Here is a 16,896-nt window from a genome sequence, read left to right as displayed (position 1 = left end):
AATGTTATGGGGAATGGAAAAGGCAAGAGATAAATGGAGGGAAAGTGGTAACAGCTTTGAGTTCCACATCCTGGTGGAAAGGCAAAGAGAGTAGGGAGTAGAGAGACTCATGGTTGCTTCTGGATTCTCCAATGACTTCCCTGGAGAGAGTTTTGAGGAATATGTCTAAAGAAGGAAAAACAGATAAAGAGAAGGATGTGGCCCTTGTAATGAAGGGCAATGAAAGGATCATTGTAACTTTCCAGGGCAAGGACCCAGACAACAATTCAGGTTCCTAACCATTACTAAGGACTAGTTGTATCATACTCTGCCTTCTAGCCTCACAGCTTCCAAATCAATAACGCCATTGAAATTCATTCAGTATACATATTTTCATTTCTTCTTTTCCAAGACTAGCAATAGTAATTTATCCTGTTTTTAATCATTCCCATCCTTTCCTTATGCCAGGCTAAAAACACATATGTGTCTACTACAACAAATCTTAAGGAATTGAATTCTTCCATAGCAATTCTTATGAAAAAACAGTGAAAAGGTAAAAAAAAAAAAATTCAAATATACAATTTAAGTCAATTTTTCTTTACTGTTTGCACTTACTGTATTTGGTTTTGGTGTGAATGGAGCAGTTCTCTGGGCAATTTTCAGAAACCAGTACAGGACTAAATAAATTCGGACAGCATTCTAACTTTGCACAAACTCGTCGGCAGAAATTTGCTACTTGGTCAGATGTCCGTACAATCTTGACCACGGCCCTATAGGTCTTGCCTCTGTACCTAGAAAATAAGGAAGAAAAAGCAATGGCAAGACTACATTATTATTCAAACCTATTCTGGAATGCATATTCCAAAAGCAGCCACTTCATTCTCCAAGGACACAACATACTGTGTCTGATTTCCACTTTATTTGTTTTTATACTTCCTAATGATTTCACAAAAATATTTTTAAGAAACACTCACCAGTGTGCACAAAATATGTGCTAACAGTGCTAACCAGAATTGACTGCAATAAAGACTCCCCTAGAGCACATTCTCAGAGAGCTACATATCATTTCATACCCCAAATTAGTAGTGTATGGGACAGACCTAATGGGCATGGTTCTCAAAATGAAGTTAATGATATATAATGGATATTTCCCTGCTGTTATAATATTTTATTTTTTTAAAAATATGAGTGCATATGGGATCATGATTCTGCTTTGAAAACCCCGAAAAATTCAGAACACAGAAATGCTATGTTTGCCAAAACTGCATTATCACCTTGTTGAAACAGGGACAATTTCCATTATTCCTAAATGGCATCTGTGCCGAATGGTACTAGGTAAGCAAAGTCACATTTAAAAGGAGAGAAACACAACAGATTTTATAAGGGAAAAAGTCCTCCCCCCCCAAAAAAAAAAACCCTCAAAATACATAGCAGCCATATGAGACCAGCAGACTCAGTAAGGACAACCAGTATCATAGACACCAGCAGCAAGCCGGTTTAGCTTGCCACAGAACTATAAGGGGCCTAGGAAAGATTATCAGTGGCTAAAGGAAAAGGCTCCTATAGCTCCAAGGATGAAAAGAGCAACATGAAATGCTAAAGCAGTTAACCATAACACGCCCATTCAGCTAACCAGTTGTCCCTTCTAGGCTGGGACAGTGGAACACTGCTTGTGATCTAAAATTTGCTTCCCAGAGCAACTCTCTGCTCTCCAATTCTACCCATCACAGTTTTGGTTTCCTCTCCACAAAGCAATAAAATCTCATCCTTTCTGAACATCCACACCTTCACAATTCCTCAGGGACTCAAATTTTGTCTGAGTTATAGTGAATGAGGTCACACTGAACACAGTGCTCGTGCAGAGAGTGTGCATTGGATTCAACAGCCCTTCCTTCCGAGGAATCTTTACTCTTCACTAGATTGAGGTCTTTGGAGAGTCACAATCTTTATGTGTGTATTAGGGATAAAAGGCTTTTTTTTTTTTTTTTTTTTCCCCAGTTAAAAACCAAACAAGAAGCAGTAAATCTAACTGAGGAAGCTCACACAAAAAGCTTTCCTCTTGTTAGGGACTGATTCGTATCTTCTCAAATCCACATCATGACTCCCTAACCCCCAATGGACTGTAACTGAAGGTGGGGCCTTTAAGAAGTAGCGAAGGTTAAATGATGCCATATGAATGGGGCCTTAATTCAATAGTACTAGTGACTTTACAGGAAGAGGAAAAGACACCAGGGGCATACATACAGAAGAAAGGCCATGTGAGGACACAGTGTGAAGGTGGCCATATACAACTCAAAAAGAGTAACCTCAGGGGACCACCAGCAAGCGTAATGGCTATGTCTCTGGACTCCCACTTCCATGTAGTCGACCATGGTTCGAGTCCTGGACCCGGTGGCTTAAACTCACGCCAGGCACGTGTATGGGGATGCCCAACATCTCAAGAGGAGAATGGAGGAGAAGGGATTACGTCATGGCCATCCCTCCGGGGGGTGATTTCTTGCTTTCTGTCTCTGTCTCTCTCTGACTTTCTGGCGAGGGCATGCACCCTATAGCAAAAACTTCTCAAAAAAAAAAAAAAAAAGAGCAACCTCAGGAGAAGCCAACCCTGCTTGGTCATGGACTTTAAGCCTCTAGAACCATGAGAAAATAATTATCTGTTGCTTAAATCCTCAGCCTCTGGTGCTTTGGTGTGGCAGCCTGAGCAGATTAATATGGCTCTCATACCTCAAGGAGGAAAGGGAGGGACAAATACAGGTACCCTGAAATGGAGTGTCATACTTCATCACCAACTAAACTGTGTCTCCTGTTCATGGGTGTCACTTGCTGTGTATCTTCCCCTTTTCCATCTACATTTTGTAATGATTCTCTTGAGTTATCCTTAAGAGTTTTTCTCCAATCTTAGGGGGAAAATCAGTCTAGACTAAGTTTATTGAGGTTTTCCTAAAAACTTTTTAAAGCACTAGAAAAAAAATTAGGCCTTGACATTTGAACACTAATAATTATCTACAACAAACTGGTTTTATGATATGAGAATCCTAAAATCACATAGAATCCTTCACATTTATTTACAGAAATGGTTTCTTAACTGCTCTGATCTTTAAATGTTAACTAACCTCTACAACTTCGCTGTGGCCTGGTGACAAGGAACATGCAGTATTTCTTTCTTTAAGAATAACTATTGGGTCATCAGAAAAGTCATGATGCATTTTTGCAAAGAAAACCAGAAAAATTATGTCATGACTTTGCAGCAATCCAATATTTAATAAACACACACACAAAAAAAATCTTCTCCTCTCCTTCAACCCACAAACACAACACAGAATTTAGAGTGAGACATCTTCTAGGAGCTAGATATTGCCATTTGTTGCTCATCGCTTTGAAGCAAACAACCTGCTGTTGAAGAAACATCACATGCAATGAAGTCACCAACACAGAACTAGCAACCAGATCTACAGGAAAGCATAGTAGTTGAATTCTCATTTTAAAAATAGGTACTGAAGCCTTTATCCAGACATTTATGGTATTATAATATAAATAATAACTAACTGAGAACATAAGCACATGGAAATAAGTCTCAATCACCTTTCATTGCATTCTGAAAGTTACCAGGGGTACAAAATAATGATCAACTTTTTCGCTGGCAACAGTTCATAGATCATTATTTAGTTCACATCTTGCTGAACTTAGAGGCTACTGAAATGTGAATGCATTAAAATCGCAGTACCTGTGAAATTATGCCCTCAATGTATGTGCTTATTTACAAGTCGAAATCATGCATATAATTTATTTTGCAGAGAGCCAGCATGTTGTGGTAGCTTTTGCAGACAAGACTTGGGTTAGTTTTTTGGAAAACCAGCCAAAATGAAGAGAACAGATCTTCTAAGGTAAGCTGACTTCACCAATCAGAGAGAAGAGAACGTGAATCTTTGCCTGACCTGCTGTTTAGCACACACTTGTGTATTTGAGTCTCCAATATTTCATGTCAGAATACAGCAGGGGGAACCAGCAGTTAGTGTAATGGCTATGTCGCTGGACTCCCACGTGCTCGACCGCGGTTCGTGTCCCGGACCCGGTGGCTTAAAACTCACGCTGGACGCGTGTGCGTGCGTGCCCAAGATCCCGAGAGGAGAATGGAGGAGAAGGGATTGCAGCGTGACCATCCCCCCTGGGGGGTGATTTCTCGCTTTCTGTCTCTATGTCTCTCTCTGTCTGTCTGGCGAGCGCACGCGCCCTACAGTGAAAATCTCTCCAAAAAAAAAAAAAAAGAATACAGCAGGGACAATGGGCAACAAATTTGTGTAAATTTGAGAATAAGGAAACTGTTCTTTTTTGTAATTTACAAATGAAACAATAAGTTCAAAATCATGATCGATTCAGAAAGAATAGCGGGGTGACAGAAATAAATAGGTAAAACTTCCAGTGTGTGTGTGTTTCAACTTCTTTTTTGTCTTTCAGGAGAATGGAATAATAATTTCCTCTCTAGTCAATCATTTTGTTCAATATCAACAATAACAAAAAAATAATAAATTCTTGGGACCAGCAATTAGCGTAATGGCTATGTTGCTGGACTCCCATGTAGTTGACCGTGGTTCGACTTCCAAACCTGGTGACTTAAAACTCACACCGGACGCATGTGCGTGCATGCCCAAGATCCCGAGTGGAGACTGGAGGAGAAGGGATTGCAGTGTGGCCATCCCCCCAGGGGGTGATTTCTCTCTTTCTGTCTCTCTGTCTGGCTGGCGAGCGTATGTGCCCTGTAGCAAAAACCTCTCAAAAAATTAAATTATAACTTGAATAAAATGTACTTCATAATTATTCCTAGTCTCTCATATCCCAGCCTCCCACATTCCTTTTTCTTCAATTTCTCTGATAGACCAAGCTTGACTTCCTGTGCAGTGAGAACTAAAATCCTCTTTAGATGTGATCCATCTTTGTATCCTACGGCCTCACACAACTCCTGATTTCTAGGACCTCTGCCAACTCTGCATGTAAAACTTCTCTCTCTGTGTCCCTGGGGAGTGCTTCTAGGACACACTTTTGGGTGATTCTCACTGCTTTTGTCGCATTTTACAACAAAACCCAGCACCATTCTGTGAACACAGTATATCCCACATGTGAGAAATATAGAATAAAAATACTTTACAGGTCCATTTTTCTTGCAGTTTTATCCACTACACGTTTGGTGGTCCTAAGACTCTGTTTGAAAGAGCTCGACATCAAGATTCTTAAAGCTCCTCAAAAAAATAAAATAAGACATAAAAACATAGGAGCAATGTGAAAACCAGGTCAGACGTCAAACTGTGGAACATGAGTTCAAAGATAAGATATTTATGTTCTCCAAACCCCCAAGTTACAAAGCACACATGAGCTGTGACACATCAGAGGTATGTCTGGAAAAAGGGAGCAATTACCTGAGGGAGATGGAAATAGAATGGCTTTATATTTCTTCCTAGCTGGAGATGATCAAATGGAGGCAAATGTTTTAGCAAAACCTTTTGCAACTAGGAAAAGCCAAGCTAAATGTTTAAAAATAAGAATTATAGCATTGTTTAAAAAGAATGAATGCCTGGGCCAGGTCTGTGGCCTGGTGGTTAAGGTAGAAGATCTCAGAGTCAACCCCGTGATTCGAGTTCCAGACCCAGGAGCTTGCAAAACACACCAGCATGCGTGGTACATGCTCAAAATCCTGAAAGAAGGGAGAGATGTAGGAAAAGGGATTGTGGTGTAACCATTTCCCATGGAGGGTGCTTTCTCCTCTCTCTTTCTCCATCTCTCTCTGGCAAGTGCATGTGCCCTCTGGCAAAAAAAAAGAAAAATCCACAAAAAGCAGAATGGCCTCCTCTCCCCTGTCCTGCTCTTCCTGGACAATTCTGTCTAAAAAACATGGCAGGGTCCTGGGGAACTGAGCAAGGAGGGTACATCAGCTAGAGGGACCTCATTCCTTGAGGGAACATGTAGCCTCCATCACTGGAAGGGCCACCTTCAGATGTAGTGCCTATAGGGTTTAAAAAGAGCTACCCTGCCCCTGGTACAGCCCCGGACAGACCCACCCCATGACTGTGGAAGAGGTAAGAGCACATGGCTGCTTGGGCCCAACTAGGTACAACTGAGAAACCTTTTTAAATCTACAGCTGCCTGGGGCTCCTGTGAGGTTTCGGCAAGAAAGGACTGTCTCTTAGTCTGCCCATCTCTCTGCCTTCTCCTCTTCCCAAAAATAGTGGTTCCAAGGGCTCACCTCAATGAAACCCACCTGGGAGGAACTCCCCCAGCCAGATGAGGAAGCAGAGCAGCAGGGCAGAGAGTAGGCCATCAGCCTTGGGGAATAGCCATTGGGTAGGTGCAGGAGATGGTAACAGAGTGATCCTGGGGCCTGATCAAGTAAACGAATAAACCAAGGACAGACAGTACCAGCCAGGTTGCAAATATAGGAAAAATCTGGGAAGAACCTCAGTGTGTTGGACTAGAATTGGCGTATAGACTTAACTATGAGTGTGTGGAAAGGGTAAACAGCAGGCTTGGGCTGCTCCTTCAGAATAGTCTACAACTGGAAACTGGATTCTGGAGGTAATAAGAGTGGTTTACTGTGACTAATCTTTTGTGCAATCTGTGGTCTGTGCTGGACTAATAAAACTCCTGAGCTTGGGCTTCTCTGGGCAGAAATATTATGCACGTTGTTGCTGGGAAAAGAATGTGTGATGATGACCCCTCACAGGAGGAACAGCCTGAGAAAGCCTCACACAGGGATTCTTCAAGATTCTGCTTGTGTTACTTTCCTTATGACCTTACTATTGTTGTACTAAATCTTAGCTGGAAGTAAGTACAATTACATGCTGAGTCTTGTGATTCCTCGTCATGAATCTCTGAATAGGAGATGGTCTTTGGAACTCCAGACATAACAGGTTTAGAAACAAACAAATGTAATGTGTTTTCTATGTGCTGTACACACGTACCTACACACACACATGGAAAACACACACACCTAAACACTCGAGTCCTTCCTACTGCACTAGCAACAGCCTACCCTACTTGTAGCTAGCACACCTAATGTCCAGTGTTAGTTTTTAAATACCATTTTCTCAAAAAAAAAAAAAAAAAGAAAAAGAAAAGCAAGGAAGGAAGGAAAGACCCCACTAAAAACCAAACACACACACACACACACACACACACGAATAAAATCAAGGCTCTTAGAAGAAATAGCTAATTCTAGGACTGGGGGTGGGACAATGGGTGATTCTGGGACATCTTGTTGGGTCAGAAAGTAAAGAAATATCAAAGAAGATAGGGATAGCTTGTTGGGTCAGAAAGTTAAAAAGTATTACAGAATGATGGGGAAGTGTCAAAGGAACCAAAAAACTAGCATGATGTTTCATGGACCAAATTAGGGTCATCTGAGTGTTCAAGTAAGTGATGGTAGAAATGAATGACAATCCACTGAATAAAACAGGCATCTATCAATTCCTACAAATATGAATAAAAGAATGAAGAAGTTGGAAGTTTGATGAATGGGATATTTATAGAGTCAAGTATCTCCCTACAAATGATCTCTATGGTAGACAAGCATGGCAGATACCACGGTATTAAATGATCAAAGTAAACATAAACAGTAATGATACAAACTGAGATTGCATGCCACTAGATAGGAGGCAACGAGAAGAATACATTTCTTCTGTGACATCCCTGCAGAAGATGCACAATCTGAATCCAACCATTAAGGAAACATAAAAGCCAAAACAAAGTGATAGCTCATGCAATAAATGGTCTACAATCTTTGAAAGTGTCAGGGTCATGAGAGCCAAGGAAAGTCTGAGCAAATTCTACAAGTGGAAGGAGACTGAAGAAACTGGCAGCCCTTTACAAACTATAATTCTGGAATGGATCCAGCTTTTGCTGTAAAAGGCAATACTGGGGAATAACCAGGGAACTTGAGTGGAATCTAAGGATTCAACGATGGCAATGTATCAATAATAACTTTCTGATTGTGATCATGTAGGTGAATGTTCTTGCTTGTAGAAAAGACATGATTTGGAGGTGATTTTGGATTGTACCTATACTTACTCTCAAATTGATCAAGAGAAATAGTATCTTTATTCTATAGCTGCAAATTTTCTGTTAAGTTTGAGACTGCTTCAAAACAACCCAAAAGGAGATGACATAAAAACATGTTGCTATATGATGACTCAAACTATATTAAGCTATGGGACCAGCATTTAACGAAATGGTTATGTCGCTGGACTCCCATGTAGTCGACCACGATTCGAGTCCTGGATTCGAGTGGCTTAAACTCACACCGGGCGCGTGTGCGTGCATGCCCAAGATCCCGAGAGGAGAACGGAGGAGAAGGGATTGCAGTGTGGCCATCCCCCCTAGGGGGTGATTTCTCGCTTTCTATCTCTGTCTCTCTGGCGAGTGCATGTGCCCTATAGCAAAAACCTCTCCAAAAAAAGAAAAAAAAAACTATATTAAGCTTACTATCTTTCTATCAAATGAGCATTTTTTTGAGTGCTACTGTCTTAGTACACATGGGCACTTTCAGTTATTATCAAAATGTAGAAGATAAATTGTTTGGAATACCCAGCTCTAGCCTCAGTCAATGAACTGGCTTGTTTTGGAGTTGGTCCAAAATAGGGTACTTGTTTAAACTCTTTTTCTTTTCCTAAGACATCTATTGTATGAATAAAACAGCCTACAGAAAAGTAAAGGCAAAAGGCAGCTCTAAGAGCTTACCAGATGGAAGGGATTTATGACTATGAGAGGTCTTCAAACAGTTCATGAAAAGTATATTATTGGGAACCAGCAGTTAGCGTAATGGCTATGTTGCTGGACTCCCACGTAGTCGACAGCAGTTCGTGTCCCAGACCCGGTGGCTTAAAACTCACGCTGGGCGCGTGTGCGTGCGTGCCCAAGATCCCGAGAGGAGAATGGAGGAGAAGGGATTGCGGCGTGACCATCCCCCCTGGGGGGTGATTTCTCGCTTTCTGTCTCTATGTCTCTCTCTGTCTGTCTGGTGAGCGCATGCGCCCTACAGTGAAAATCTCTCCAAAAAAAAAAAAGTATATTATTAAAAAAAAAAAAACTATCCATGGATTTCTGATTCTTTTTTTTTACAAAAATAAGTTTGTACTTTAACTCCATTTTTAATGAAATTTTTGAAGTCCCTGTACAATTTTATTTATGTAATACCAAAATTTAGATTTTTCTCAAGGACTCTATATCATTTATCATTTGGTTCTTATACAATTTTCAAATGTGGAGTAGACAAGGGCTTGAACTCCTCATGATAGATATGGGGATGTAGGGAGGCAAATGACCTTTTCACTCTCTCTCTCTCTTTCTCTCCTCTCTCTCTCTCTCTCTCTCACACACACACACACCCCACTACAAAACACAGGAAATCTGGGTGAAGATCTGAAGCCATAATTGGAATCTCCTCATTCTATTCTTTAGCTTATCAAAAGTGAAAGGAAGACTGTTTGTAGTTTTACCTGCCATAGAAGACTTACAAACAGTATGTCAATGACATAATGATGTAGGAAGGCTATATAATGAGAACAACCAAAGAAACATGGGATAATGCATTTCGCTTTAAACTGACACTGTGAGTCCTGAGGGAAAAACACTTTCCTTTAATATCATTTATTACAGGCCCAGCAGGTCTACTATAAACACTAAGATAAAGTTTTCGAAGTATGTATTAGAAGTCCTAAAAAGGAAAAAAAAATAAGAGAAAAATATTAGAAGTGACAGCCGAGCTAGTACACAATAGAAAATTCCTTGGCATTATAAATAATTTCAGAAGGAAGGAAGGAAAGAAAAAGAAACAAGATCAATGGGTTGGAACTGATGAATGGCAAAAAAATAAAAATAAAAATAAAAAAAGAAGATGGGAGATGGAGTTGAAAGATGTCTAATAAGAGGGAGATCCTTCATTGTATACAGTGCTCTGAGAGGGGCTCTGGCTCCACGTTGTTTTCAAAACGTCTTTAGCATTTTTTTTTTTTTGCATTTTTTTTCCCAAAGGATGTGTATACTCAACAGAGACAGAGAAGAAGAGAGAGAAAGCACTCCCCTCATCAGGCATGATCACAGTGCAATTTCTTGTCCAGCATCTCTCCATCCTGTTGGGATTTGTGGTACGTGCACACATGTTTTCCAAACCACTGGGAGTGGAACTAAGACATGCATGATCATGTAGAATCCAGCCCTCTTTTTCTTTTCTTTTTTTTTTTTTTTTCGCTATAGGGCGTGTGCGCTCACCAGACAGACAGAGAGAGACAGAGAGACAGAAAGCAAGAAATCACCCCCCAGGGGGGATGGTCACGCCGCAATCCCTTCTCCTCCATCCTCCTCTCGGGATCTTGGGCACGCACGCACACGCGCCTGGCGTGAGTTTTAAGCCACCTGGTCCGGGACGTGAACCGTGGTCGACTATGGGGGAGTCCAGCAACATAGCCATTACGCCAACTGCTGGTTCCCAAAGCCAGCCCTCTTAATCACTAGGCCAAGAAGCAGGCACTCTAACACTTCTGCATTACTTAATATGTGAATGTATCAGACTAATTCCCATTTTGCGAAAACTCACTCACTCTGTGCCCTTTCTACTTCCCCATTCCAGAGTAACATTTTACTAGCCCTGACCAGGAATTTCTACTTAATGTAAACCGTCTATAATTTTTTTACCTGGAGTAGTCATCTGGGCCATTGATCAAGATACCAGCGTTCTTAACCTCCCTGATACCACTGGCCTTTGAGAAAGTTAAGACTAACAACCTTCAACCCCAGGGCAGTTGTGTCCATAACTACAATAGATAACTTGTCCCCCCAAATCTTGCCCTATTCAGTTTCTTTGATGTCCCTTTAAACTTCCCAGCCCACTGTGGGAAGAAGCAGAGTCTGCAGCTGCACGTGTGTGCAGATAAATTACCCCTCTTGTCTGTAAATTACTCTTTGATCATTGAATTTTGCATTAAATCCTTTATGGAACTGCCCATTTCATTTCCCAGTTTCAAAGCCTCTTAGAACTCTGAAGCTCTAGAGAAAATGGAAATTATAATCTTGACTATACAAGTTGAGTATACAGGGAGAGGCTAAGGCTGATGCTGGTTTCAGAAGCACACTTTGCAATAGTAAAGGAAGTGGCAGATCAACAGAGAAACAGGAGAAAGGCTCTTCCTGGCTGGTAAGGTGGGGATTCACTCAGAAACCCCGTGCTGACAGAAAGACTGACTTAAGCTGAAGAACTTTGAGATTCAACAGGGGCAGAAAGAAGCCTTTTGTCTGAAGAAGGTTTCCATTGTCTGAAGGCAGAAACTTCTGAGAGATGGGCCTTGACATAAATTCCCTCCTTAGGGCAGCTTCTATTCCTAGGAAAAAGACTAACTCTACCATAAATATCCCCTCTCTAAGGGAGTTTCACGGCCATGAAGCAGAAGGAAAGACCACTTGTACCTGCATAAACAAGCACCACAAACTTTCTTCTTTCCCATTTGTTCTCCTAAGGCAATTTGTCTTTATCCAAGAAATTTATGTGTTCTTCCCATAAAAGCATTTTCTCCTCTCCCCTTTTCCCCTACTAAGGTAGGTACATAAGCCCCAAGTTTTAACCACCTCTTTGAGTTACTCATCACTGAGCACTCTTACGTGTATGCATGTTATGCGTATGCATATTATGTGTGTAAATAAACTCTTGATCTTCAGACATGAGGATCAGTATAATTGTTCACTGTTTGTTTGTTTTGTCTTATTTACTCAGAAATTTCTCTCTTCCTTTTCTTTTCTGCCCTTAAGGAAATGGATACTCAGGACAGGCAGTACGTGATGGTTAAGGAGGCTAGAGTCCACATGGCTGACTATGTGGTTCCAGCCTGGACCACTGGCTTAAAAAAACATACCCGCTGTGTGTGCATGCATGCTCAAACTCCTGAGAGGAGAACAGAGGAGGTGGGATAGCAGCATGGTTATCCCTCTGCAGGATGATTTCTCTCTGTCTGGTGAACACCCATGTCCTACAGCAAAAACTAAAAAATTCAAAATACAAAAAAAAAAAAAAAATGGGAACTCTATGCACTAAATTACATGTGTTTATTTTAGAAAAAACCATGCCTCATTTAGAACATCCTAAACTGGTCTATGATCCAGAAACACCATTCCATTGTCTGACGGATTTATATATACACACGCAGATTGGTTCATCTGCTTGCTTAATGTAAAGTTCACTTTTCCAGGAGAAGCAAGCTGCACATATCTGAGCAAGGTAAACACAAATTAACAAATAAACAAGCAAAACCTTTTTCAGTGAAAAGTTTCTCAGTTTGGGAATCCTTTTTCTTTTTTACATTAATAACTTTTTTCCCTCTAATTGCCAGAGGATTCATATGCTGGCCAGAGAGAGGGAGGAAAATCACCCCCTGATAGGGTGTTTATGCCACAATTCCTTCTCCTCCATTTCTCCATCCTGTAAGAATTTTGGGCGCACATGCACACATGTACTTGGCATGTTTTTCAAGCCACTGGGGCCAAGATTCAAACTACAATTGACCATGTGGGAATCCAATCCCCCAATACACTCTATTTAACCGCTGCACAATGGGACTGGCCCTTCGCATAAATCACTTTAAAATCAAACAGTATGTCTTCCTGTTCATAGGACCTGGAGTTCAGTAAAAGGCTTAAAAAAAAGTCAAATAAATAAAATACAAAATTTTTCATTGCTTATAAAAAAGAACTGTAATATTTCCATAAAGCTGAGCATGACTTACCTCAAAGTAAAGATTGATTTTTATGTCCTTGCCTCTGCCTTACTGATAAGAAGTCTAATATGCTTGAAATTATACCAGGATATTTCCTTTTTAAATATTCTGAATAACTGTAACGAAGGACTGGAAAATCTGCTAAGCTTTCACCCAGCTTTTATAAATATTATCACAAAAGCCATTCAAAGATGAGTTAACACAGCCTTTTTTCTTTTTCCTCAAGAAGACTCTATAATATGTTGAAAACATATTTAAAGGTCTCTTGACACATAGAGTTAGAGGGTTTTTTTCCTAAAAAAGTCTCCTTAAAGTATAGCCTAAATTCCCTCACTTGAAATTCAAAATAATGTAGTTAACCTAGTATACTTTAATTCATCAGAAAATAAAGTTCTCTTCCAGAACAGGTGAAATGAACTACATTCGAATCCATTTTTCTTTTGGCACTACAATCAGTACATTTTAGCTTTTCAATACATGCTGGGGGCTAATAATATAATGGACTCCTTACATGTTGTTCAAACATTGCGATAATAACTTTAGTGGTATAAAGGTGTGGTTGTTGGCTTAATAAGAAAAAAATCACTAAGGCACAATTGTAGACGGTGGTGTTAGTTTTTATTACATTTACAGGTCAAAACCTTTGCAAAAGCACCTTGATCCTTTTTCACTCTTCAGAGGTGGAAAAAAAAAATCAGAAACCCTAACTGGTAAGTGATGGCAATCACACTGCCCTGTGGACAATCTCATGCCCTCTCTTCATAGAATCCTCTTTGTAATATAATTCAGCTCTCACAACCAACCAAGACAAATGAAAGGCTTAAATGCAGGTCTCCCCTCTGCTAAGTTAATTTATTCATGACAGAAAATTTTTCTGCCTTTCAGCTAAATGGGAAGAAGCCAGCTCTCTCTCCTCCCATTTGCACCAAAGAAAACAGCAAAGTTGTCAAGATCTAAAAAGTTGTCGATTTACATCAGAAGCCAAGAGGTGACTCAACATGTAGTATTGTAACAGGAAAGCTCCCGCTGACTGTAAACCTGTCATCATTAGCAGCTGCTTTGAGACGCCTCTGTGATCTAGCACAGCTGAAACCCAGTTCAGACAGACATTTTCTCATTATAAGCTGCTGTGTAAGATTTTGCTATGGAACTGACTGTCATAGTTGATATAATAGGTAATACATTGCCTTTACAATTCAGCAGGGCTGGATTTCGCCATCTCTGTTTTGATTGTATCAGGCTGGATTTAATAAAAGCTGTGATTGACTTAGTAACATGAAAATGAGTACAAACACTTGCAAAATAAACTCTCCCTGTCATTTTGAAATCAGGACCAAATTGCTGGCCTCTTTAGGGATGGGGGGAGTTTTAATGGGATTTCAAATTTTTATACTTTTTCCATATTGATTAAGGTATGATTGTTGACTTAATAAAAAAAAATCACTAATGGACAACTGTAGATGGTGATGTTATGTGAGCTATCCATGGGGTCTTCAATAATTTCAAAAAAAAAATTGTATGATGAAAAAAATCATGCATACATTTAAAAAATTTTTGCACCAAAATAACCTGTCATGGCATTCCATTTTTCCATGAACTTTAAAAAGTCTCGTCCTATCGAATTATACAGGAAAGTCTTAAGAAGAATTTCTCTGTATAAACACTTGCTCAAGTCTGCCACAACTATTAGGTTGTTGGGAAAATCATGACGTCTTTTTGCATAGAATAAATACATCATGACTTTCCCGACAATCTAATAATAATATGACCTTATACAAAAAGGTTCTCCTACTGCTGTTGATCACTCTCCATGCTCCCCACCCCTCTGGAGATAAAGTAGAAAAATAGGAAATATGAAACAGGAAAAACCTTGTTTCAGTTTTCTTCTGACGTACAAGTGAATCTCATTTAAATATTTCATAGGCAAGAAGAGAATGATGAAATGCAGTATGGCTCTTCGTTGGTATACCATTTTATACAAATAATGCCATTTTATTTACATATATTCTCTTTAACCTTTGTGATTTGGCAGACTATCATGAGACCACAAATGACTTTTATAGAATCTAAGGTTACAGGGTTGTTCAAAAGAGACACCGAGCATGCTGAGTGGACTGCTGACAATGAATGTTGAACGGTAGCATATTATCTCAATTACTGCCAATGGATGTGAATTACCCACAGGTTAAATATTACTGGTCATATGCATTTAATATTCCTCTATTTTTATAGGTTGCTGCTGCTTCTTTTTCTTCTTCTTTTCTTTTTTTTTTTTTTCTTTTAAATTTGTCAGAGGGCATGTAGGCTCACGGGAAAGACAGAGAGAGAAAGTGAGAACTCACTCCCTTGGGGGATGGTCATGCCACAATCCCTTCTATTTGTCCCTCCTTTTGGGATTTTGGACACACAGGCACATATATGTGCCTGGCATGTTTTTCAAGCATCAGGGTCCAGCACTCAAACTGCATAGTGGACCATGTGGGACCCACCTTAATCCCCATACTACTGGCTGGTCCACAGGTACCTCCTTTAGAGAAGAGTACAGACATATCTCAGCCATTGAAAAGTGGTTTACTCTTTTAAAAAATAATGTAACATTCCCAAATGTTACATCTAAGTGATGTTTTAGGACACCATTATAAAGGAAGTCAATCAGTAAGAGCTTTTTATTTGAAAAACATAAATGAACACTAAGCAATGACTCAAGATAAAGTTATCTTAAGAAAAGGCTCTTTTTCTGTGTACTGCCTGAACAACTGAGTTCAAATACATTGATCCAGTTCTTGCTCTGATTATCAGAGGTCAAGAAACATAAAGCAAAGCAAAAATGTCACTTTTCCAATTAGCTTATTTCAAATAAAAGAAAGTGCCCCAGAGGCCATTGCCATTTTACTTAACTCAACTCAAACAGATGTACCGATTCTGTAATCTTTTAAAACGGCCAACTCCCAGAGGAGAGAACTCTTGCGATTGGCACAAATATTGAAGACCTGCTAATGAACACAGTGTAATAATGATAAGGAATATCCTTTATTTGTAATTTTTTTCTCTTTTTGACCAAATAATGTATTGGTCCTGAGAAACAGTAACTTTTTATTCTGAATGTTTACCATAAACAAGTACTAGGTAAGCAAATCCCTATGTTAGAAGTCTTACATCTTAAGGCACCTATAGAGCAAAAATGCCAGTAGGTTTATAGATAGTACATAGAATTTCAGAACAACCATCCTTCAGTGGGTTTCCATTTAACTCAAAAGAGGAATGAAGAGTTTCAAAATAGCAGGTGAAGTATTAGAACAACCCTTGTCTTCCATAACTGAAAGCACTTACTTTGCCTTCAACGTCTCCTCTTGAAAATTCCAGTGTGGATCTTCCACAAGTTGTAATTCTCTTAATACCCTTCCTGGCTTGTAGGCTGCATTGATTATCATGCTAAGAACCTGTTGGGGAAAAAAAAAATAACCACACTGAACTGCAACTGCATTCATTCCTCCTGAAACAAGAATGAGAAAAACCACACTGTTGACACTTAAGAAGTGTTCACTGTACACCTGTATTAAGTGAAGGACTGTGAGTAAGGCTGACAGAACACTTCACAGGCTAACACTGAATTGACTCAATATCCAGGGACACAAGAGGGGTAAAATCCAATCCCCCTGGCTAGGAAAGCATGGACTGCTCACTAGAGGGAGTGGTAGATTCTCATCAACTCTTCTGCTTGCAGGAAAATAGAACCATTTCCTCCAAAGAGTAATCCATTATTCTTCAACTGGATTACTCTTCAGTAGAATAGGCTACTGAGAATTTCCTTTTATTTTTAAAAATAAACTCCATATACTACCAGTGAAACTGAGCCAATATGCTTGGGCCTACCAACACTTCTGAAGAGACGTCCAATACCTGTAAGGTGGGTTCATATACTACTTGAAACTCATCTGATGCTGGTTCAATTTATGGACATGTAATACTAGGACACTTCTTTTAGATATGTGACCATTTTCAAACATAGAAGGGGGCCAGCCTTAGAGTGCAGCAGTTACGTGCTCTCTAGAGGAAGTCAGATCTCACATGGATTGAGCCCTAGATGTGGCTGCTTAAAAAATACACTAAATGCAAGTGCACATGGCCCAGGATCCCAATGGGATAGAGAACAGGAGGAAAAATGACTGCA

General features: G+C 39.8%; 1 protein-coding gene across 5 annotated transcripts in view; it reads right to left on the bottom strand.

Annotated features, from left to right (window-relative positions):
• SFMBT2 (Scm like with four mbt domains 2) overlaps nt 1-16,896 on the bottom strand; it is a 264,272-nt gene that overhangs the window by 25,197 nt on the left and 222,179 nt on the right. For all 5 annotated transcript variants that reach the window (XM_006150049.3, XM_027772467.1, XM_014588412.2 and 2 more), the window contains 2 exons: nt 16,056-16,165; nt 595-770 (listed from right to left, as the gene is read on the bottom strand). In XM_006150049.3, the coding sequence (XP_006150111.1) occupies nt 595-770; nt 16,056-16,165 (286 nt within the window). The remainder of the gene's footprint in view (nt 1-594; nt 771-16,055; nt 16,166-16,896) is intronic.

Source organism: Tupaia chinensis, unplaced genomic scaffold (assembly GCF_000334495.1).
Source record: "Tupaia chinensis unplaced genomic scaffold, TupChi_1.0 Scaffold000275_1, whole genome shotgun sequence".
Classification (NCBI taxonomy): domain Eukaryota; kingdom Metazoa; phylum Chordata; class Mammalia; order Scandentia; family Tupaiidae; genus Tupaia; species Tupaia belangeri.
Note: the sequence above shows the minus strand (reverse complement) of the source record. Positions and strands in the feature narration are given on the sequence as shown.